At 41.3% G+C, this 23,205-nt stretch overlaps 2 protein-coding genes and 1 long non-coding RNA gene across 3 annotated transcripts; 2 read left to right on the top strand and 1 right to left on the bottom strand.

Moving 5' to 3' along the window:
- Positions 1-1,715: 1,715 nt before the first annotated feature.
- Positions 1,716-5,855, bottom strand: LOC138682029 (uncharacterized). The gene is made up of 2 exons (XR_011322241.1): positions 5,584-5,855; positions 1,716-1,969 (listed from the first exon to the last, which is right to left on the bottom strand). It is a non-coding gene; the product is annotated as an uncharacterized lncRNA (long non-coding RNA).
- On the top strand, positions 1,918-5,590 carry LOC138682028 (parathyroid hormone 4-like). Its single transcript, XM_069770943.1, has 3 exons — positions 1,918-1,983; positions 3,311-3,483; positions 4,517-5,590. The coding sequence occupies exons 2-3, from the start codon at positions 3,395-3,397 to the stop codon at positions 4,917-4,919; spliced, it is 492 nt and encodes a 163-aa protein (XP_069627044.1). The 5' UTR covers positions 1,918-1,983; positions 3,311-3,394; the 3' UTR covers positions 4,920-5,590.
- An 841-nt stretch (positions 5,856-6,696) lies between the features above and the next one.
- STK38 (serine/threonine kinase 38) lies at positions 6,697-21,937 on the top strand. Its single transcript, XM_069771026.1, has 14 exons — positions 6,697-6,924; positions 8,777-8,909; positions 11,205-11,256; positions 11,413-11,535; positions 12,112-12,195; positions 14,046-14,169; positions 15,035-15,189; positions 16,307-16,409; positions 17,350-17,411; positions 17,958-18,075; positions 18,274-18,397; positions 19,125-19,220; positions 19,473-19,567; positions 20,222-21,937. Exons 1-14 carry the CDS (start codon positions 6,699-6,701, stop codon positions 20,350-20,352), a joined length of 1,626 nt encoding a protein of 541 aa, XP_069627127.1. The 5' UTR covers positions 6,697-6,698; the 3' UTR covers positions 20,353-21,937.
- The last annotated feature ends 1,268 nt before the right edge of the window (positions 21,938-23,205 follow it).

Below are 23,205 nucleotides of genomic sequence, written 5' to 3' on the forward strand. Positions count from 1 at the left end.
TTAGGAACGTTCCCATCATAGTTAGAAATATTAACTATGATGTGTGTGGCTGTGGTATAAGCTGTGCAATCGACACATTTTATATTTTCTTTAGAAATACTGCAAACCATGGAAATCAATCCCTGCAAGGATCTCTTTCCCTACTGCGCAGTTAGTGCCAGTAAGTCATTGCGCCGGATGCTTCTCAAAGAGCTATTGTAACTTCAGAGCAGCCTGTCCCTCACATACACCTCTTAGGGAGATGTTACAGTCACGTCCAGGGCTATTTTGACTTCTAAGTCCTTGGGTGGAAAGAAATATCCAGTGGAATAGCGTAGCCATAGCAATGCAGTTTGGCCATTACAGAATGCCTCAAGTGCCCACTGACTGATCGCCTCTCAGTGTCTCTGGCCTGCCTGCAGTCACTCGGATTAATGCAATATTAGTTCTTCCGGTGGAAATGCTGGTAACTGCATTCAGTGAAAATCCATTATACAACGGAGACTCAAAAAGTTCAAGGATGAATTAGACCAGATGTTTTGGACACGACTTTGGCCAAGGCTTATTAGTCCTTCAAGATGTAACTAAGAAACCTTGCTTTCAGGGGCAGATAATTCAGTGTAACTGCAGTGTAACTGCTACCCTGGAAACTAAGATGCGAAGCAGGCCCCTGTTGTACCAACATTTAACAAATGTCATCTTTAATTGGTGATACACTTTGTTCTCTTTAATGAGTGACACTCTCCTTAACAATTGGGACTCACGTAATGAAATCAGGAACACTTATTTGATTGCTCTGAAATAGCGGGCTCAAAATAAGCTCTCATGAGGAATATAATAAAAAGCAATTTGATGTCCATAGAAGCTGCGAGAATAGATGAGGTCGTGCAAGCACTGCTAATAAGGCCTGTCTCCGTTTGGACAATGTGTTTGCTTTCACCTGAGACTGGGTTTAACAGGAACATATGGCTGTGCCTCTCTGAAAGGAATCGGTAACTTCTGATAACACTGAGCAAATTATCTTTTCAATCTTTCCAGGGAATTTTTCCTCAGAGATGACAAATACATTCACTTTCTTTCACTTTGAGAAATAGGAACTGGTCCTCTTAAATAGACTACTGTTTCAGCCTAATGGTCCAGACACATCTCGAGTATCCAAATTCTATTGAAATTACCTGGTTAGCGATCATAGCGTATCAAACCTTGCACAGCATCAACTCGTAGGGTTTCAAAGCATATCAGAATTTGGCTTTTTGCCTGAGCTACTACTTGCATTTTTATTGTTTAGTCAGTTGATAACACTTCTCTGTATCTCCCCAGCTTCCAAGATTTAAAACAAGTGTGTTTACTGTACAATCAAGAGATTTAAATGAAATTTGTACTGAACATTAAAATCCAGTAGGATCTTATTTACCAACTCCTCAGTTAGATTTTCTATGAGTAACTGTCCCATTTTGCTGATTGTCTGTAAACTGGCATTACAGAGTTCATCAGTATTATTTTATTTAGATTCCTTCTATGCAACGTTAGTGTCCTATATGTGATTCCATGAGGACAGCAAAGGAGGGAGACCTTTTCTGCATACCAGAGACATTTTTCCTGATCAACCCTGGAACAACAGGTTTGAATAGCCCTTCTCCATCATCTTGGGGCACAGGAACACTGTGTTAGAATAAAAAGTTCTCACAAAACACGAGAGACAGCAAAAGAATAAGAAACCATTCACAAACCTGTGATCTTTTCCTTAGTCACAGCTGAACAGAACATTTTAGAATCCAAGATTTATTATCACTGGAAACAGGGAGCTGTCTCATTTCACCGACACGAGAGGAAAGGTCTTAGTCACAAAGTGCTGTAGAGATCATTTCTATTGTTTCTGTGGTTTCTGGGGTGGTATAAAAGAAGGTGAAAGGCACTCGTCATTGCAGCTGGAACATCACAAGTCTAGCAAGGAGACACATCTGTGCAGATCAGAACTTCACCGTGATCTCTGCAAGATCATCAGTAAGTAGATAATGTTACTTTTGTAACTGGAAGATGCTTTTTAATTAATACATAGTTTACTGTTGATCACAATAGGAAAGTATAGCTTATCTATTATGTATAAGCAGTTCTACATTAGCATAACCTAAAATATACTGCATGTAAATATACACACATCTATATCTATATATATCTGTACTTAATACAGGTATTTTTTAATCAGAACTAATACCCATTTGTTATTTCATATCTAGTTTAATTTGAACATATTGTCCAAGGAAATTACTCACTCATTAGTGCAACAGACTTATTAAGAACAAGCTTAATTTTTACAACTGAATGTATAATTTGCCTTTCTGTCCAGTCATTGACAATTCAATATTCAAGTTCGTATAAAAAAAAAGTCATTTGAGGAGATGCTGAGTTTTTTATTAACCCAAACTGCTTCTGCACAAAAAGAAGTACTTCTTCAAGAAATTAGTAACCTCATTATACAGGAATGTATCTTTACTATTATTACGTAAGTTTAAATGCTGCAACTTTTGTTTTGTTGTTCATCTAGGTTTTGATGTAACAATACAGAATTTGCTAGTAAATAACTAAAGGCACAGGCTGGAGCCAATCCTAGAAGCAGGGTAGTCATTAGTGTAAAAAATGCAGAAATTTTGGTGATAGATCTGGCAATAAAGGGAGTGGTGGGGTTGAAAGGATGGGTAGATAGAGGCATACCAATGCCAGGAGCAGATCTAGAACTGAGTGCAGTTATAACTTAGATGCAAATAATCATTGCACAATTACCTTTTCTAGTTGTCACTTCCCTAAGCCAGAAATCCACTTCTTTACAGAAAAGAACTCCAGTATCAGTCTAATATCATCCTTGTGCAGTGGCAGATTTGGATGTCAGCACTTGTATTGCTCATGGAAAAGGTTGTCTTATTAAAGGTCCAAATCCCAGGGCTGTATACACCTTTTAACTTGATCTGCATGGTCCATCCTTAAACTCTTTTTGGAGTTTTCTGACAGATTTCTTAGGCAGCGATCCTGATCTTTCTGTTAAGTTTCTGCTAAGTTTTTATCAGAAAGGTCTCTTGCCAGTTCTAAATGAAATAATCACCTGTGCTTGCAAATGCACAAGAGTGGGAAGTAGTATATTGAGCGGCAACATTGGAAAAGGAGATTTAGGACTCTTAGCAAGGAAATGTAGAAATATACTATGAAATCTATCCATCTTTTACTGGTATATATCACAAATCCACACATCTGATGTTCTGGGAGGTCCTGGGATGATGTACCATAGTACGATGCTCCATTTTTACCAGTGCTTAAAGGCTAAAATTCATTTTGTCAGGTGAGAGAAAGAACAGAGAAAAAAAGATTTTTGATCACACTGTCAGCTTCTTGTCCTGTGGAGCAGATTTAAAGAAGAGAGAAAATGTTCCTGCCCCAGAGATCTCTGCAGATGGTTACATTTTTGGCAATTCTTTTTTTTGCCTGTTTTGCAACGTGCCAAGACACTGAAACGTAAGCAATATCATCATTTTACTTAGTATCATTAGAAGACTGCTTGCCTTTGATTTAATGGGCTGTATTCTCCACTGCTGTCATTTACTCCATGGCATGATGGAAGGAAAATTCTATAAATTTGATACAGCAACATTTTACGTTGCCATCTATGCTGTATAAAATTAGACCAATTGCATTTTTAGATGTGTAACATATACCACATTTCAGCTGATGCTTTTAAACGCAGTGCAGCAAACCATGTAAGGATGTTCAACGCAAGCCATGGAAATGGCACATACTAAAATTCCATATTTAGGTTCCTGTTCAGATCCAAATCTGCAGTGGGAGCCTATAGCTGCAGTTAGATGTTATCTAACAGCCTGAAATCCAGAAATATTTGCATCCCAGAATTAGCCTGCCCCCCCCCAGCCAATATTTGGCTCAAAATTTTTGCTATATCTGAAGAAAATAAGGCTTTGTTTTCATTTCATGGACACCTCTGATTTCAGTTAAATTACTCCTGACTTACAGCTGTGGAAGGAAGGAAACAAACCCAACAATCCTTGAACACTAAGGTCATGAAAAGTGAATTTTATTTTGGTATTTTAATCTCTGAAAAGAACCCAAATTTGGGAAAGACCAAATCTCTGTGAGAGCTCTTTAAGCCTGCTATGGTCATTTTGTCACTGTCTCCCCAGTTTGCCTTTTTTTTAAAAAAAGAAAAAAAGAGATTCAAGGTATAGCTTTTGGGAATGGCACAGTGTTCAGCTTCCCATCTTCAGGAACTGGCTGCCTGGCTGCCTTACAGGCTCCCTGAGCTAGCCTGCGTGGGAGTGCTCACGCTGTGGGCTTCGCAAGGGTCAGGCTGGCTGTGGGCACCAGCGCTACTAGTCTCGCCTCAGGGCTGTCCTCCACATCATGTGTAGACACCACCAATGCTCCTTCCTCAGCTTAGAGAAGCACTTAAGATTGATGGATGCAAATCAGCCACATTTGAAATAGGAGCTTTGATCTGGCTGTGCTTAGTTCCTAACTCTTTCTTCCCTTGCAGTAAAAGAGCAGTGACGGAGCATCAGCTCATGCATGACAAAGGGAAGGCATTTCAAGGGCTGAAGCGCCTGATGTGGCTCCACAATGCCCTAGGTAGCGTGCACACAGCCAGCAGCAGGGATATTTCGCTTTCGAATGCCATGTGGGATTCGCAGAAGAGCCAAGATCCCTCAGATCTCTACAACAGCATCAGCAGAGACGAGACTTCAAGCCTGATGAAGCAGCTGCTGGAACTGACGGAAAAAGAGCAGGGCTTCCCCCCGTTGAAGCAGCTGGATTTGCTGCAGTATATGAAGACCCCAAAGAGTAACTGGAACCCAGAAGACCTTTTCGACCTCCTTCAAATCAAAGAGCTGGGGAGCAAGAGAAATCCTAGCACCCAGCCACAGAACTATTCCCACTAGTCTCAATCCAGCTCAGTCCATCTATTGCTTTAGACATGTGATGTTGTAAGGAAAAGCTCTAGCGCAATGGTGAACTGCAAAAGAAAAATAATGTTAATTTGTTCCATTAACTGCTCTAGATGTTGAGTAGAGACCCTTGTAAGGACCCAGGTTCTCTCCCTAGCAGGCAGTCCGTGTACTGCGATTGAGAGATGGGGTCATTTGTCACAGGCCAGAAATATCTTTTTCCGTGGCAGGTCCCTCCCTGTCTGTTACTGGTATCTTAGGGCTGTGGCAGCTCTTGTAGCCCACATGTAGCAGGAAGCTTGGTTCATTGGTGCATATTCACAGGCTCACTTGCAGTCTACTGTTTTGACTCCTGAAGAAGCATATCTCCCAATACAGATTCTCTTCTACTTCACACCTGCCTGCATTTCTGCCCTGCTCTGCAGTCCGAAGGGTTTTTTTTTCCTGCTTCTCCAGCATATAGAATGATTTAAGCCTCTCGCCTCTCAGGTCTTCCTTCAGGGTGGCAAACTTTTGCCAGGCCACAGAGGTAGAAGTTGGTAGTGATCCCCACCCCTCCCAGCCAAAGCCGTAGACATTCACCTTGTTCTGCTGGTGGAAGAGATGAGAATCAGCTTCTAGGGTCCCTGTTTGAGCCTTTTGTTTCAAGACTTCCTACCTTTTCTTTGTTCATGTGAAATCCTCTCCAAGAGCTCCCACAGGGCTTAGTTTTCTCAGGAGAAAACCTGCTTCATGAGGGCATCTGTGTTTCCTGAAAGAGGGAGCACATGATTTTGCTATTCACCTTTAGTATCAAACTGACTGGCTCTGTCTAAACAAAACAAGGTCCAGTTTAATTGCAAAATCAGTCTTTCAGAAATTAAATCTCTGTCATGTGTTACAAATATATCAGCATTTCCATCATGTAGGGACTACACATTAAGTCCTGAAATTCCTTGCTGATAGACTTCAACTGCATGTGCAGAAGGGGTTTCTCAGTGATAGATTAAAACCCAAGAACTCCTTGATGTAAATAATAAAAACCTTTTCACCCTCTGAAATTGCCTTGCTTTTTCGTGGAAACGTAAATAAAATGAAGCGAAATCCTCTTTTGCTAGTATCTCCACACATTTGAGTATGGAATCACATTTCTTTCGTTGTGTCATTCCTCAGAGCTCCCTGGTATGATTCCCAAGGCCAGTCAAACCATTACTGAGGTTTCAGATGTTCCTAAAAAGCAGGCAAACATGTTATACTGCCCAAGCAGTGAGTTTGCTGAGTTGGGACATGGGAGCCCTTCACCACCAGGTGACCCAATGTGTGTCACCCGTGTGGGGGCAGGAAAAAAACAACCTTGCCTCCACCGCGGGCTGGACCGTGAGGCGAGGCTACGTGCTGTGAAGCCGCAGGTCACAGCACCATTGTGGGGAGGAGGGAAGGAAGCAGGACAGGGCTCCCCAGGCCTGCAGGAACACCACAGGCAGGCTGGCACCCTACGGCTTGAAGCGCTGGTACCTCTGGCTGGGCCCGGTGGAGAAAAAGGCTGATTTGAAATAAAGTGCGTCGACGTTACCGCAGCCCCCATAGCTGGGCCTACACCAGCACCCCCCAGGTGCGCCCCCGCCTCCCTGGGCCCGGAGCACACCGCGCATGCGCCAGTGCGCGCACCGCGCGCCCCCCCCCCAGCCCCTCGGGTTGGCGCGAAGCCTCCAGGCGCATGCGCCGCTGGCGACAGAGGCGGGGCGCGGCAGCTCCGCCCCCGGGCAGAGGGCGGGGCCTGGAGGATGGTGGCGCATGCGCACTGCCGTAGCGGTCCCTGGGGTGCTTGTCCCGTCCGGGTCGCCGTCGGTGCGGGGGGCGGCGGTAGCGGCGCGGGGGCTCCGGTCGCCCCGGTTCCGTCCCGTCTCCCCCCCCCCGTCAGCTCCGTGTCGCCTCTCCGCAGCCGCTTCGCCTGGCTTGGCGGCGCCGGGACCCCGCCGTCGCCTTCGGCTCCTCGCCGCTCCCCTCCCGGGGGGCTCCGGTAAGTCGCTCCCGCCTGGTTGCCATGGCGACCCCCGTGTTTCCCCCCCCGCCCGGTGCTCCGCGTCCCCTCCCCGCTCTCCTCCCTCCCCCCGGGGTCCTTTGCCACTCCCGGCGGGGTCGGGGGGGAGCAGGGGGCGGCCCCCCCGAAGCCCCCGGCTCCGGTGGGGCTGGGGGCGGGTGCGCTGCGGCCGGGCTCCCTCCTCCCCCGGGGGTGGCCGCGCTGCGGGCCCGGGGGCGGTGGAGGCACCCTCCTCCCCCTCGGTCGGGGGGCTTGGGCCCCTTGTATCCGTTCCCGGTGATGCTGCCGGGCCCCTCCGCCAGCGCGGCGGGTCGGGCCGCCCGAAGGGCCGCGGAGCCGCCGCCGCCGCCCCCGGCGGCTGCCTCGGCCCCGAGCGGCTCTGGGCGAGCCCCGGTGCCGGGAGCATCCTGCCCCGTCACCATCCGATCGCCGTGCTGAGCGTCGGTCGGCTCCGAGCAGCCGTCCCCGTAGAAAGGACGCCCGAGTGCCAACAAGTGGTTTGGCACTGCTGCCTTCCAGCCCCGGTTGCTTTCTCATTTCTTCCCCTTCCCTTTTTGTTCCGCACCCCCTTGTAACCTGCTTCTGCCAGATCATTTTCACGTTCTGTTCTCTAGGAAGTGAAAACCAGAGGCATGGCTTTCACACCTACCTGCTCACAGCACGCAGGGCTGTAACTCGCCATCTCCTCGGGGGTGCGCGGAGAAGGTGACCTGCCACTCGTGTGGTGTCACTTGGAGCCGCTCCTCCATCCAGGCTGAGTTCCATCTCAAAAAAACATATAGCTGGAGGTTCTTCCCAGCTCCCAGTTATCTTTTCTGTGAATGAGCCTGTAAGAGCAGCAAACAAAATAGTTGGCATCTGTAAAGGACACGATTTGCAAAGGCATGGTAATGATGCTTTGTGAAGATCTGCAAAAAGTAAACAGAAAAGAATAACTCATAAACTGTTGCCAGTGCCTGGGCATTGTAAAAACGGGAAGTGTGTCTCTAACCTATAGTAGTCTGCAATTTCGAGTAATAGTTGCAAAACTCGGTTACCTTACTGCGAGTTACGGTGTGACCAGGGGAACTAAGACTAAGAGGTGGTTTTACACTTGAAATCTTTGCATTTTAATGCACTTTAGAAAGGAGAGCTGTGTTGTCTAATATGCCCCAAAGCTGTGCTACTGGTTGGAAGTGGCATACTCTGATATATTTATTTCTTAAGAGAATCCAGTATGTAGGTGTAGGATACTTACACTAAGTTTGGTTTGTTTTTTTTAACTACAACTTGTTCAAAGGTATTTTGCCAGATTTCTGTGTGAAAGCATCTAATAAAAGCGAGACTGCTCGAAAGCAACTAAATGCCTTTCTTTCCTCGTCCTCAGTTGCTCCATTATGGGGCTGGCTTTCAGGATTTTGATCTTCTCACAGCAGAAGAGGCAGAAGGCAACTGATGGAGTTATTTCTGCAAGGGTCACAGGAAGAGGAACTTCTGGATTAGATGTTTCAGTGTGATATTTCTGAATTTTTAACATTTATTAAAGATAGAATGTATCGGGAGAAACAAACACTTGCAGTACTGCCTGAAACTGTGGTTTTTGAGACATCATGTTTCTTAAGTTTCCTTCCCTCTTATTTTCAGATCAAAAATGTTCAAAACAGGAAGTTTGACTTGTACCTTTTATTTTGTAAGACTTTTCCTTACTTAGTTGAGACAACTGGGCTGTTAGCATTTGTTGCTAAAATCTTAACTCTGTGATTCAGCATCGCTGAATTGCTTGCAGCTCTTGTTTGAAGGTTATTTGTCATTTATAATGTTAAATGTTTCCTCCCTTTTTCTTTCCTAATAGCCATGGCAATGACAGGCCCAACACCATGCTCATCCATGAGTAATCACACCAAGGAGCGAGTTACAATGACAAAGGTGACATTAGAAAACTTCTACAGCAATCTCATCGCACAGCATGAAGAACGAGAGATGAGGTAAAAATCTTTCTTGCTTCCTTTCCAAACTGGATAAGAGCCAAAAATATATATTAACTGCATTTAGTTTTCTGGAGCCAAAGCAAAAATAGAACATTTTTGCTGAGTGTGTACCTAGGCTCCTGAGATGGGCACCTGGATGGGGCTTGGCACGAGCATCTGGAGGCAGCTGCTGGGTTTCTGAATCCCACAGTTGTTTAGGCTGCAGCTTTTGGAGTTTCTTCTGAAGTGAATTGAAATGTGCTTGCAAATGCAAAAGTGAGATGACTGTTACCAAGTTTTAAAAACCCATATATTTGATTACGTGACTAGGTAGAAACTAATTTTGGCATATGCTTGGGATCATTCAAGTACAATCCTGAAGTAGAAAGCCAACGTTTACGAATGTTTGTCTTGCCTGTGTTCTGCTGCCTCTTCCCATTTTATGTCCCTGGTTGTAATATTTAAAACTCATTCTAGAGCATCAGTTTCAGTATGGATTATAATGTGTGATCAAGTCAACTGATAAAGGAAGGTAATTTTTTCAAAGACAATGAGGGATTCCTGTAAGGACTGTCACTTGATGCTAACTTCTTGTCTGTGAGTTAGCTGAACCTATGGCATATCTTTAAATATATCGGTCAAAGCATAACAAGCAGTTTAACTGAGAAGTATTACTTTTACTTTCCTTTGGCTGGAACCCTCTAATTTGCTGAATACCCTCAAGCTGTAGCACTGGGACTTCTGACGTTCTCCCAACTTGCTATGTAGTCTATAATCGGAATTTTCAAAAAGATTCAGTGTTCATTCACTTGGAGACTTACTGCTAAAAACCTAACTAGATCCAAGAGGAATGCCTGCTAACTACAATAACTGCAGAAATGAGGAAGCAATTTAGAAATAAATACTAACTTGCGTACATATTTTCTTCAAAACATCAAATTAGTAATGAGAGATTGAGGTCTAATCCAAACAGAAAATATCACCAATTTAATTCCTTTCTTTCTCTTTGCATAGCTCTTGCTTTTTTATTATGAGTGCTATTGTCTACTCCCAAAACCTCAATGACAGGGTTTTTTCTGTTTAGGCTCAAGACTTTGTCTGAACAAAGATACTGGACTATACAAGTTACATGTTTTTTTTAACAATAGATGTGTCTGTGGATGTGCAATTTGGAGTTTAAATGGTGTTGACAAAATATACACTGAAGTGCAGATAGGACCTATTAAGGATATTTGGGGGAATTTCAGCATCGCTTGGTCATGCTGAGCTATTTAATTCTGTGTATTGCAGCAGTCATCTTTTGCTACTAGAGTCACTGCTTTGAGTGTGAAATGAGATGACCAGACAGGGCTCACTGGGTACTTAAATAAGGGCAAAGTGATTTAAGTGTGCCTGATTATGGAAGTGATAACCCAAAATATTATCACGTTGCAGCAGCTGCGTAGTGGCACAGGAGACCGGAAGAGGATCTTGCGAAGAATGACTTGCATAAAGAAAAGGAATTTTTTAGTAAATTTTTAATGCTATACCAATAAAAACACACAGAGAGAGAAAAAAACAAACCCAAAAAACAAACCCACCGATCCCAGTTCAGCTAGCTATTAATAAGATAGGTGTTGGGAAAAAGTTCCTGGAGGGTAATCATTACAAATGTCCCCTGAAGCCATTCCCCCCTCTGAAGTCTTGCTTCCTTTTTTTCTTTTCTCCTAAATAATCATTTTGTAGTAAGGCTGTAAATATTTCTGATTCTTTAAGAGGCAGAATGTGTACAGACTTGGTTCTTCTTCCCAAGTATTTTGAGTATCTCAGGTATTAGGAAATATAAAGTAACTTTTCTCTTTTTGCATGTGATGAGTTTGAGATGCAAAGAAGTTACAGTGCAGATCCGCAGATGTGTTTAAATAGCCAATTCTCTGGAATAAGTGAGACTTTGGTGTTTAAGTATTTATTATAGCTGTGGCCTTAAGTGACTTGTGCAGCTTTTGAAGAGAGAGACAAGAATTGAACCCAGATCTCAATCTACATTTGTATACAATGAAAATATACGCTTGAATAAGGTGTGAAACTTGAGACAGGTTTAGATTGTCAAAATTAGAGAGGACAAGGCTAGAATGGCAAAGCTGTAATATTAGATTCTTCAAAATTAACTGCATGTCTGCGTCTCCCTTATATGTATCATTTACACTTGTTACTTGCTGGCATTACATCCTTCTTTTACAGCAAGCACAGAGCAGAGGTGTTGGATACGTGCGTGTGATTAAGAAACCATATTAATGATTCAACCTTTATTTTTCTAATTTGTCTCTGCTATAGACAAAAGAAGCTAGAACAAATGATGGAAGAAGAAGGCTTGAAAGATGAAGAGGTAATGAATATGAGAAAATTACCTTAATGGTTAAAGTAATACAAGTGATTTTCTTTTATAAATGGAGATCTAGAATCTTTACTTGGAATTGCTGTGATCTCTGTGGAGCCCACCTCCAGGACTCTTACTGTGGTTTTTTTTTTTCCTAAACTCTAGAAAAGAATCAGGAGGTCAGCACATGCGCAAAAGGAAACAGAGTTTCTTCGCCTAAAGAGAACAAGGCTTGGTTTGGAAGACTTTGAGTCTTTAAAAGTAATAGGCAGAGGGGCTTTTGGAGAGGTAAGTCCAGAAAAGACTACTAAAAGTATTTTAAAATGGCACTGATATTTGTTAAAGACTTGCATAGTTTACACAAGTGAAGGATAGAAGTTGTGACAACCGCAGATTGATTTTTAGCTTAACAGTCACGTGCATCTGTCTTTATGACTAATAAATGTTGGTTTAAGAACATGATGTGCTGGAAAGGAACATGAATGCTGTTGAAAAGGGCTTGAAGGGCAAGCTAAATACAAGTTTGGCAGTGTACTTTAATTGTGACCTCCTGGGGCTGGCCTTACAGACAGGAGAGCTGGAGAGCCACTTGCAGTAGTCTCTTCTGGTGGCCTTCTTCAGAGAAAGTGGCTTTGGACCATCTGCTTAAGCTATATGATTGCTGAGTGTGTCATCTCTGTTAAAATGATTTCATCTCTTAGAATTAACAGAACTTGTCTGCCGTTACTGTGCACTATGTAATGTGTTTTGTTTTTATAATTCCATATGCTTTCATTAAATGGAAGCCAAGGGCTTGATACCCAAATTTGTCAAGAGTCTTGGTGCTAATGCTGTATTTGACTCAAATTTTTCTATACTTCCTAGGTGCGACTTGTCCAGAAGAAAGATACGGGGCATGTTTATGCAATGAAAATACTACGTAAAGCTGATATGCTTGAAAAAGAGCAGGTGAATAGCCACCACGAGTAGCAACGCTACCGTCCATGTTTTAGATGACTTTGGGAGGTAACTGTGATGTGTAGAGAGTAATAGGCGTCTGTGGGCTAGGTTTACTAACTGAAAAATTATGTGGTTTTTTTTTCCCCATTCTTTACGGAGGAGGTAGGTCAGAAGAATCTCGTATGAATTCATAAGGACCTGTCTTCTAGTGGGCTCTTTCAGGTCTTTTTTTTTTTCTTTTTTTTTCTTTTTTGTAAGGAAAACGTTCCCTGTAACAATGCAAAAGTTTGAGGAATATATAGTTCTCATCTAAAAAGGGTTACAGTAGTAGTTACAGGCTATTGCATGTAACTGAATGCTCAGAACAGTGTTTCAAATGACCTCTAATGCCTTGCTTAGTCTTAATGGAAACTGCAATTGTAAAACCTTTTCTAAGAGGCTTTTCAGTCTGAAGCAAGGTAGAACTGAACTCACTTTCTGCTTGAAAACATGGGAAGCAGAGCATTTTTCTAAGGACTAGGTTTGTCTTTCTCCAGTGAAAGAGGAGGACGGTGCTATGTATCTGATTTATGTTCCTCCTCATTTTATGATGATGTATGTTACACATACATATGTGCAAATGATTCAGTATAGATGTCAAGATTGGTGTTTTACTGCATTTCTGATTTATGGAATTGGATATAAATATCAAAGTGATGCTACTGTTGGAACTCTGACTTGGAGAGACATAAAGTAGTGGTGTTTAACACTTTTAAGGCTTTTATCTGCTAGTACTTCTGGGAATATAATGGTCTGAGACAATAATTTCTTGTTCAGCACTAGGATGAATCTAGAAGGCACTGTGTGTGTGTGTTCATAAAATCAGGGACTGGAACTGGTTTCCATTTCCCAAAATATTTGGTTAAAAACCAAACAGCAGTGTGTTCACACACAAGCTTTATGCAGCACTGCTAAATTAGTGCTTTGGTCTAAATCAAGGAATAGGCTGAAGCCATATCAAAGGGCATGCTAGGTTTTTAGAGATCTAATTGTTAGATATTTTTGTAAAAGACCTGAGATTTCTGTATAAAGGATTAACCTGTTCTTTATAATCAACCATACGTTTGCCCTCCTGAATCTTCCCATGGTAATACATTGTGTTTTGGAGTGGTCTGTTATCTAAGTGGTTTTAAGAGAAGTGTTTTCATAGTGTCCCATATCACTTGTACAGTTCTGATTTGAAGGGGACCCAAATGACATAAGAATTGAAAGAATAAAAATGTAAATGTGGTTTATTTTTCTGTACGGAACCATGTTATTCAGAAGGGTGGTTTAAATTTCTCTAGCTTCAGTTTTTGCTTAAAAGAATAAGGTTAGTGCTCTCTTGCCCTCCTACATATGTCTCAATTTATGGAAGCAAAAGTCACGCAATAAGAATAAATGTTACTCAAGTGTAAACGTCCAAAGGCAAAAGTCCCCATAAACTTTCCAGTAGAAACTTCTGAATGTAAAAGGATCTGATCTTTCAGATCTTTATGCTGAGGAGTAAAATGGAGTTGGTGTTCAATGGGATGTATCAGATGGGGGCAGGGGGGGAAAGAAACATTCTGGGAAAATATAGAAGTTTAATGAAAGCATCTCACCTTTTTGCTGTCAGAAGCATGACTTTCGGATTTGTTTTTGAACATGTTATGCTATTTTATTACATGAAGATATTGAGGGGTGTAACTATTGAAGTTTTAGTGTTTCTGCCCTTGTGCAGAAGTTTGCTGTCTTTTCAATATTTTATGCTTTTCAGTATACTTGAATTGTCTGCGAAATAAATGCATCTAATAAAACATAAGACTTGTAATTAATCAAATGCATATGCGTATCTCCAGGTTGGCCATATTCGTGCGGAGCGGGACATTCTAGTGGAGGCAGACAGTTTGTGGGTTGTGAAAATGTTCTATAGTTTTCAGGACAAGCTAAACCTCTACCTTATCATGGAGTTCCTGCCTGGAGGTAACTACCTGAAATCAAAAGACTGCTTTCCTTTTGTTTGTGGATTTCTAATTTCTTAATTACAAACGTAGTCTTGGCCTAGAGTATATGTGGTTATCATACAGTGATGTTTGTGCTGGACATTACCTTGTGAGTAAACAAGTAATTGTAAATCTTTCTGCTTTTAGGAGTTAGGGTGCTGAGGTCTTTGGGTCAGGCTCGAGGTTATCTGCTTGGGTCTTCTAGCTGCAGATGTTTGAAACTTGGCCTTAATATTCTGCTAGTTGTTATCCTTACCATGCACTGGCTATCTATAGAACTATAACATAACCAGTTTTTTATTTTTCTAACCTTTTGCTTTTAGCTGGCTTGCAGCAGAAATAGCTTTTAAGGTCCCTTTTTCAGAGGATGATGATGTTTGTCCTTGAATGATAATGCTACTGTAACTCACTTAAGAAGAAAGTTATACTGAAAGCCTGTAATATATGTGACTAATGAAACCACAAGAATGCTTTCTGAGATGACACTGCACAAATGCAATCTGTATTTTCTAACAGCTTTGTAGCTGAAAGTAGATGAAAGTATCAGCAGTCCATAGCTGACTCTTGTTGAAGGGATGCTTCTATACTGCTATTTCATCTTTATGCTATTTAGCTGTCTCAGTAAGTTTAATGCAATTTCAGTACAAGCCTTTCCACATACAGGGGAAAAGACAAAAGTTTGTCACAGAAGTGCTGTATTACTTTACATGAAATCAGTTTGGATTTCCTGAGGTTTTAAATAGCTTAGCTCTTTTCTTTATACATGTCTTCAAAATTAGTGAGAGTGGAGTTTGTGTGTTTGTTTGTTTGTATTTACCTTTGCTGTTTGGGGGGGGGGCTTCTAGGTGATATGATGACACTGTTGATGAAAAAAGACACTCTAACAGAAGAGGAGACACAGTTCTACATAGCTGAGACTGTGCTAGCCATTGATTCTATTCATCAGCTGGGTTTTATCCATCGGGACATAAAACCAGACAACCTTCTTCTGGACAGCAAGGTATGTACTAACTACTGGCCAGTGGCTGGGTAGTAGTAAAAAGGTCTTGTAATTTTTAATATGGACCTGAACTAGCGCTGACAATTGTGAAAGAAGATGGTGCTTCTTTCTTAGCCCTGTTCCTTCTAGCTTTGATGGCATATCTGCCATATTGCTGGGGGCATAAAAAGCAAGCCAAGAAAGACCTCTCCTCCACCTCCAGCTGTATTCATACCTCACTTATGAGCTCTCTTCTGACAGTTGTTTAAGCTATTTTTGGTTATTTCACCTGCAATTTAAAACACAGTTTCAGTTCTCCCCTCTTAGTCAAAGATGTTTCCTTTTGGTCTCACATCTGTTATGCTTATGCTTGCGAACTATTGGGTAGATGATCATATCAAATGCAAAGGATGTAGCTGTTCCATTACTGAGACTGAAAACTGAGATATTATCTCCCTCAGAATCAGGACATATTTCTGAAGGCTGGCCAGGCTACCTGATTGCTTCTAGATGGTTATTGCAGGCAGTTTGCAGAAAGCTTGATTGTTTCACTATCCTCCTGCTGCTCACTACAAGTTTGCTTAAAATTTAGCTTGTTTGGAAAAAGTTTGCCAACAGTAAATAATTATACTTTATCACTAGCGAGCTAATAATGCACTGTTGGAATTACTGATGTAATTCAGTATGTCTGCATCCAGATGTAGATAAATTCAGGACTTTGAAAAGGATGTATGTTTTAGATACACATCTAAAAATTGCACCTAGTCGCTGAGGTCGCATGTTATGCACTAGGACAGATCAAATCACTGAATTTAAGGTGTTTCTTCTTATCTATTGGAGTCAATGCACAATCCAGGGCCTACAGCTCCCTCTGGAGACGTTTGCTTTCATTCTTGCAGGACCAGAGGTTTCTTGAAGTACATAGCTACTGGGCTTTCTATGTGTAGTAGTGATGAAAGAATTAATAGCTTGATTTTATGTACACATCCAGTCTTAGGCTAAAACAAGGAATGCAAAAAGAACACATCTATTTATTATACAAAATATAAGAAAGGGAAGAACTATAAAAGTTTATTTGCTATGATGAGGTCTCATACTGGTTTTGTATTTTGGGTTTTTGTTGTTTGTTTGTTTCTAGGGCCACGTGAAACTCTCAGATTTTGGTCTGTGTACTGGACTAAAGAAAGCCCACAGAACAGAATTTTACAGAAACTTGAACCATAGTCTTCCTAGTGACTTCAGTAAGTTATTTGGCTTCCGAAAGGTATCTGTGTACTTGCTCTTGGTTCCTGACATAACTTGTTTCAGTGTGAAGCTAGAAGGCCACAGTGGGGGATCTAATAATCAACATTGCATCTTGAGGTGTAATTTTGATTTTCTGTATAACATCTTTTATAAAAACAATTTCAGTTACTTTAATGTACAAAACCATCTTCATTTCCAGAAGTTTGTCTTTGAAATAGACTCTGCTGTAGCCCTTTGCATGTGTAATAAACCTCAAATGAAAACTTGGTGTGACTTGGTAGATGCTAGCTGCATCTCATGTGTTATTTAAATTAATAAATGAGCACACATTCTCTTTGAATATTCAGTAATTTTCTCAAGGGGATAACTTTGGTCATGGAGTTAAAAAAAGCCTGAAAGCATGGATTGCTAATGAAAGGCTTGACAAGATTTTATCAATATTACATAGGTTTGGAAGTTGCTGATAGGTTTAGGGTATTGACAGATGTGCTCTTTGCAACCTTCTGTACAGATGGCAGAGGTTACATCCCTTGCTTTCCTCTTAACTGTCAGCTGCCACTGCTTGCTAGGGGCTGCTGGCCACTCTGATCTGCCACTGTAGGCACTCCTTAGACTGTGCCAGGTAAGCTGAGGCAGGTTAACTAGTTCACTTCTGCTGATGTGGCTTATCTTCAGTAAGGTGAATTAAGGTGTGCTTCCACAAATAGCTTCAGCTTTGTTGTGGTGGTAAACTTTGGCTGTAGGGGCCAGTGATGAGCACCCTGGGCACTGTAATGTCTTACCACGACAGCTGAATACAAAATGGGCTCTCTGTCCAGGCCTTGGCTACCTTTTTTGTGTAGCCTTTTAGTTACCTTTTAGTGTAAAGGTTTTGGGGTAAAAATGTATGTTGGGTGACTAGTAGGTTTCAGTCACATATATTCCAATCTCCTTTAGCTTTCCAGAACATGAATTCCAAAAGGAAAGCAGAGACTTGGAAGAGAAATAGACGGCAGTTGGTAAGTACGTTTCACCTGCTTGGAAATGTTCTCTGCTGAGCTGTTGCATTCAGATGGCACATATATTTAAACGATGGGCATTAATCCATTTCGGAGTTCTGAACAATGCTGAAATAAAAAGATTCATGCTTTTTCTTTTAAAAAGAGGAACAACTCTAGTTTGTCCTTCATCCATCTGCTGAACAGCTGGTGACATATGTGCCTGAGATAGCACTGCCGTAATTATTTACATTGATATCTGGTGCCTCCCAGCTAAAACGAACAGCTCTTGCCACTTTCAATATAGCAAAGGGCTAATGACCCATTCCAAGGTGTATATAGACAGTGGTACCTTTCCCCACTTCTCTGACGGTATTTTAAGACTCCTTCACGTGAACATGTTGATTTTGTCCCTACATATCTTGAAATAAAGGCTTTAAACAACTTTGCTAAAGGATCTTGGAAACAGTCTGGTGTGTTCCTCAAAATAACCATTGTTGCATAAGTTCTCGCTTCCATATCAGGCAGTTTTCTCTAAAGATACATAACTGAGGGTATTTGTTCCAGGCTTTTTCTACAGTGGGTACTCCGGATTACATTGCCCCTGAAGTTTTCATGCAGACCGGATACAACAAGCTTTGTGACTGGTGGTCACTTGGGGTCATCATGTACGAGATGTTGATCGGTAAGAAACTGGCAGTGCACAAGTCTTACACCACAATTCCTGCTTAAGACATCAGCTGTATTTATGTGCTCAGGGTCAGGTTCTCAAAGTATCCACTCCTTGCATGGTTTGTGAGGTTTGTTCTGGTGCATTGTAGACTTCAGTAACTACGCAAACTATTTTTGCTTTATACGAGATTGTATTTTTCTTTCTTTTCAGGTTATCCACCATTCTGTTCTGAGACTCCTCAGGAAACATATAAGAAAGTAATGAATTGGAAAGAGACTCTGACATTTCCTCCAGAAGTCCCAATATCTGATAAAGCAAAGGATCTTATTTTAAGGTGCCAGCCATATGGTTTGCCAGTTAATATAGTACTAATTTTCTTGTCTTGCAAACTGTAGTACATGCCTCTCATGGCTTGCTTCACATGAAAAAAACTGATGCTACGTGCTGTTACACACACGCACCAAATGCTGAACTCCCTCATCAAATACACTTGTCTCTCAGAGGTCATTTAGCGGTCCCCTGACTAACCTATGCTAAAAAGGACCTCCCACGTAAGTGCTGCTAGCCTGGCAAAATAGGAATGTTTCTACCCTTTATTTTGTCTGTGAGCTTCTTGTGGAAGCAACTTAATCTTTTTGCCAGAGGTAGCTTCTTACAACAACAACGGTTTTGACATTGTATGCACTGGAGCATACAAACGTATCCCAGTGCATGCTGACTCTTGCTCTTTCATTTATATTTTCAATCGCTTACCTATTCTCAGGACAGAAATATAAATGTCTAGCTTTTTAGGCTTTATATGTTCTCCTGCTCTACACTGGTCCTGAAACAGAACGGGCACATTATCCTGTTGTGAAAGAATACCACATCTAAATTGTAGCATTTGACATGACTTTTCCTAAACATAACTTTATGTGTTGGTTTTGCACTGGGAGTTCTTAACGTTCTTCATTTATACGTTAAGAAACTGTAGTAGTATCAGTTCAGAAAGCTGTTCCATTTCCGCATGGAATGCTTTCGTTTTCATTCTTCCTTCATTGTCATTCTTCCCTCCATCCTAGATTTTGCTGTGAATGGGAGCACAGAATTGGTGCATCTGGTGTGGAGGAAATAAAGAGTAACCCATTCTTTGAAGGGGTTGATTGGGAGCATATCAGGTAAGATGCTTTGGAGAAAAGCAAGCTGCTCTTCTTTATGGACTGTTTAAAGCTAGTCCTGTTTGACAGAAGGGAGCGGCTTGACTGGCATTTATTATATCTAGGTGTGGGTGAAAGTATTTTGTTCCTTATCTGAAGCTTGCTAAGGTTTAGGTACCTTCAGTCTTTGATTCTGTTAAGAAATGGAAAGTGGGTGAATCCTGCTTTCTTCTGCCTTTGAAATCTTAATGCTGAAACTGCTCTTCTTGGCAGAGAGAGACCTGCTGCAATTTCAATAGAAATTAAAAGCATTGATGATACCTCAAACTTTGATGAATTTCCAGAATCTGATATCCTTAAACCAACAGGTAAATGCTTTGGTTCTGCATGTAAACAAACCTTCCTCTTGTCCAGTAGAATAATGTAACTTTCATGTTAATCATAGAAAGAATCTTACTAGATGCTAGTTGTTGTTGTTTTTTTGTTTTGTTTTTTTAAAAATCATGATCAAATTGTTGGATGGTAGTCTTATGGTGCAGGGGTGTGCAAGCTGTAATCTGGGTTTCACGAAATGGGATGCAGACTTGTGAATGATGTGGGAGCTGCCTGAGAAAGGGCATCTCTAAGAGGCAGCAGAGCTCCCAGCAAGTTCAGATCTCAGCAGGACCTGCGAGCCCAACACTGCTAGTACCCCTTGGTACTGGCTAATTCTTGCTGGCATGTCTAACACTTAGTATAGGGGGTAGGGAGAAGGTGAGGCAGAAGGGGACGATATTCTTTGGTGTAAATTTCTAAAGGATCTTGTATTTACGTGTCAAAGCATAGTCATACATTTGCTCCATGTGTTTTAAGAAGACACATTACAGGAGTTCTTGACTGGGATTGAAGAATGAACCTGAATGTCTAGATTTATGATATTTCTTTCTTTAGAAGTATTCTCACCTACTCCACATGGAGTGTTTTGTATGAAAATAAGCCTTGCAGTCTTCGAAGGATAATTTTTTTTTTCTATGTCTTATCAGTGGCAACAAGCAACCATCCAGAGACTGACTACAAGAACAAAGACTGGGTTTTTATCAATTACACCTACAAGCGTTTTGAAGGTCTGACAGCCCGAGGAGCAATACCATCCTATATGAAAGCAGGAAAGTAATAAATCTTTACCTGGGACAACTTCTGAGCCGTGGAATTCTGTTCCTGTACTTTGGGCTTATACCCATAAAAGAACTTTTTCTTTTTTTTTAAAGAAAACTTGAGGGCTATCAACTCTTGGAGAAGACTTCAGGACCCTGATTTGTTACACACCCTGTTTGTTACTATGGATTTTTTCTTTCTGCGCCATTGAAAAATTCCACAAAATGTTTGCATCATCTCTGCTGGAAGCATGTTTTGCTGCTTCAGGAGCAAGAGTTTCAGTTTTCTTTTTAAATTCTTTGCCAGATTGTACAGTCCATCAGGAGATGAGAGCAAGCCTTCACTCTGACATTGCAAATCACCTGATGTTTATATGGACTGTTTGCCAGTCCTGCATTAAGTGACAAACTCAATCTGCCAATTCTGCCAGCACTGTTTTCCCAGTGGCTAAGGACTTCAGTACAGAGGAAACAAAGCAATAATTAAAGCGTGAGATAGACAACTCTCCAGTAAGCTATCTTGTAGAAGGATACAACTCGTATTGCCTTAACCTTAGTTTGTAGTGCTGTTTTTTTATAATGCTACTTGGAAGCCTCTTTAATAGCATTTCTCAACTCTGTTGCAGTGGCCTCCAGTTGCAGTGCACTTTACTTTTGGTACTAAGACAGTGACTGTCAAGCCATTTAATATTTTTTCTAAATTAAAAAATTGTGCAACACTTTTCTAGACAGTGATAGGAGAAATGGGCCACTCCCTCCACCAAGCGCCAACAGTTTTCAGTTACTGTATGAAAAGATGGATCCGTAAACAATGCAGATAATAAAAACTACAACTGGTAACACAAGTGGATCTGGAGTTAGAGCAGAGAGGGAGGGAAATTATTTAACCTGATCCTTGGTGGGCATCTTGTGTACAGCTGGGTCAGCCATGAGGCTTCCCGTTCCTGCTGCTGCCATCTTTTGGCCACTTCTAAGATCTGCTGCATCTCCATCGGTTTAAAGACAAAACCATCTTCCGTGGCCTCTTTGATCTTGATTTTGAGCAGAACAGTATCAGATTCTTCTGAGTGTTGCTGATGTTGCTGAGGCCTCCCTGGGTTTTCCTTACAGAGCTCCTCTTGCTGTCATGGCTGAACCATCTGTCCCTGTAGTCTTCTGAAAAGACAGTGCCTCGTGGGGTCACTTTTGGGGCAGTGGGACCCACCACGTCCACTCATTGATTATTGACTAGTGTAATTTATAAAAGTACATTCAGTTATGATCAGGTTGCTCTCCAGCAGAGCCCCAAAGTGCCTTTCCTTGCCTAAGTATCTCTCAGAACATGACTGCATTTTGGGAAGGAGGATTCTGCCTCAGATGAGCTTTTGCTAATTCCTTTTTATAATCATGAGCTCGACTTGGCACGTGTTTTGTAGTTAACTCTGCACTTCCATGGGCAGGTAGCATCAACCTTTGGGCCTGCCTGGTTCCAGTTTTTAATTTGCAATTAAATGGGGTTTTTTAGAATATAAATTTAATGAGGTTTCTAAAAATATGTATCAATTGGAACTGTCTTGGGTTCTTGCAAACTTTTATTGGTGCTGAACACTAACTATATAGTACAGACCCCCCCCCACCACCTGTTTAGAAACAAAGCTAGAGCAGTGTTTCACAGTAAAAGGAAGGCTTTCAATTATATCTAGTCCTAACTTTCTAGATTAGGAAACGAAAGAAAATGGGTTTGTAGTGAAACTTTTTTTTTTTTAATAGGTGCTTTTAGGGAATTTTTACCTAGATGTCTTTTGAATTGAGTGCCATCATGGACTGATTAGGGTATTAAAAGTACCGTATATAGCTAAAACTGGGTGATAACTTGTTAGCATCCTCTCCCTAACCACCCCTTGTGCTTTTTGTATGTGTCCTAGGAGTTTAATGAATTGCCATAAGCAGTTTAGATGATACCAGCTGAATCCTACAAAGCTGAAATGCAAAAATAGCCTTAATTAGAGGTACCAGGATCACTGTAGTCAGTAGGGCTTACTCAGATGAATAAGGGCTAACTGAACTAATGATTTATAGGATCAGGCTTTTTATCAGCTAGTCACTAATAACACCTTCTGCTCCCTTTTTACTTTTTTATGAAGGACTGATACCAACTTCTCAAATTGCTCCATCTCCTTATCCTGCAGTTTCTTCTAGCCATTTGAAAAAGTTGCCTTAGAAACCATTGAAAAACTAAGAGGCATTAACATAAAAACATTTTTTTTAAAATTCCTAACAGCTTAGTTACTGCCTTAAAAAATAAAAATATCAAAATCCTTTAAAGCTGCTGTGGATTAGGAATAAATGATTTTGGGATAGTAGCTGCATTATTAGCCCTTTACTAAAAGGGACTGGCATTTTTATTTATAAATACCAAAGATGAAGAAGCTAAACAATTAAAAGTTGTGATAACTTGCTGTGAAAAAAACCCACAAACCCTATATAGTAATATGTATTGTGCATTTTTAGTACATGTGTTTTAAAGTCTTCTGAAACCTCAGATTGTTCATTTTTTGACTTAAAGGTGAAGTTTTTCAAAGGCACAAGGAGCAGTTGGGTACCTCATTCCTGTTGTCTTTCAGTAGAATTTGGATGTCTTTTGAAGATAGTCCTCTTGGACGCACCTTTCCAGCAGTAAGTTTGTATCACAGCTGCACTGTAAGCCTGCTTCCTATTACAGCTGTTCACCAACACTAGGGAAAAAAGTACAATGTCTTCTTCCCAGGATCCATACTACACTGCTAACAGATTAAGATTTTTGTATGCCTGTTCATCTCCCATGTTAGCCAAACATTTTTCTTAGCAGCTGGCTTGTGTATTGAGGTTGTATGTATCTTTTCGCTCTTTTTTTT

Source organism: Haliaeetus albicilla, chromosome 26 (genome assembly GCF_947461875.1).
Source record: "Haliaeetus albicilla chromosome 26, bHalAlb1.1, whole genome shotgun sequence".
In the NCBI taxonomy this organism is placed as follows: Eukaryota; Metazoa; Chordata; class Aves; order Accipitriformes; family Accipitridae; genus Haliaeetus; species Haliaeetus albicilla.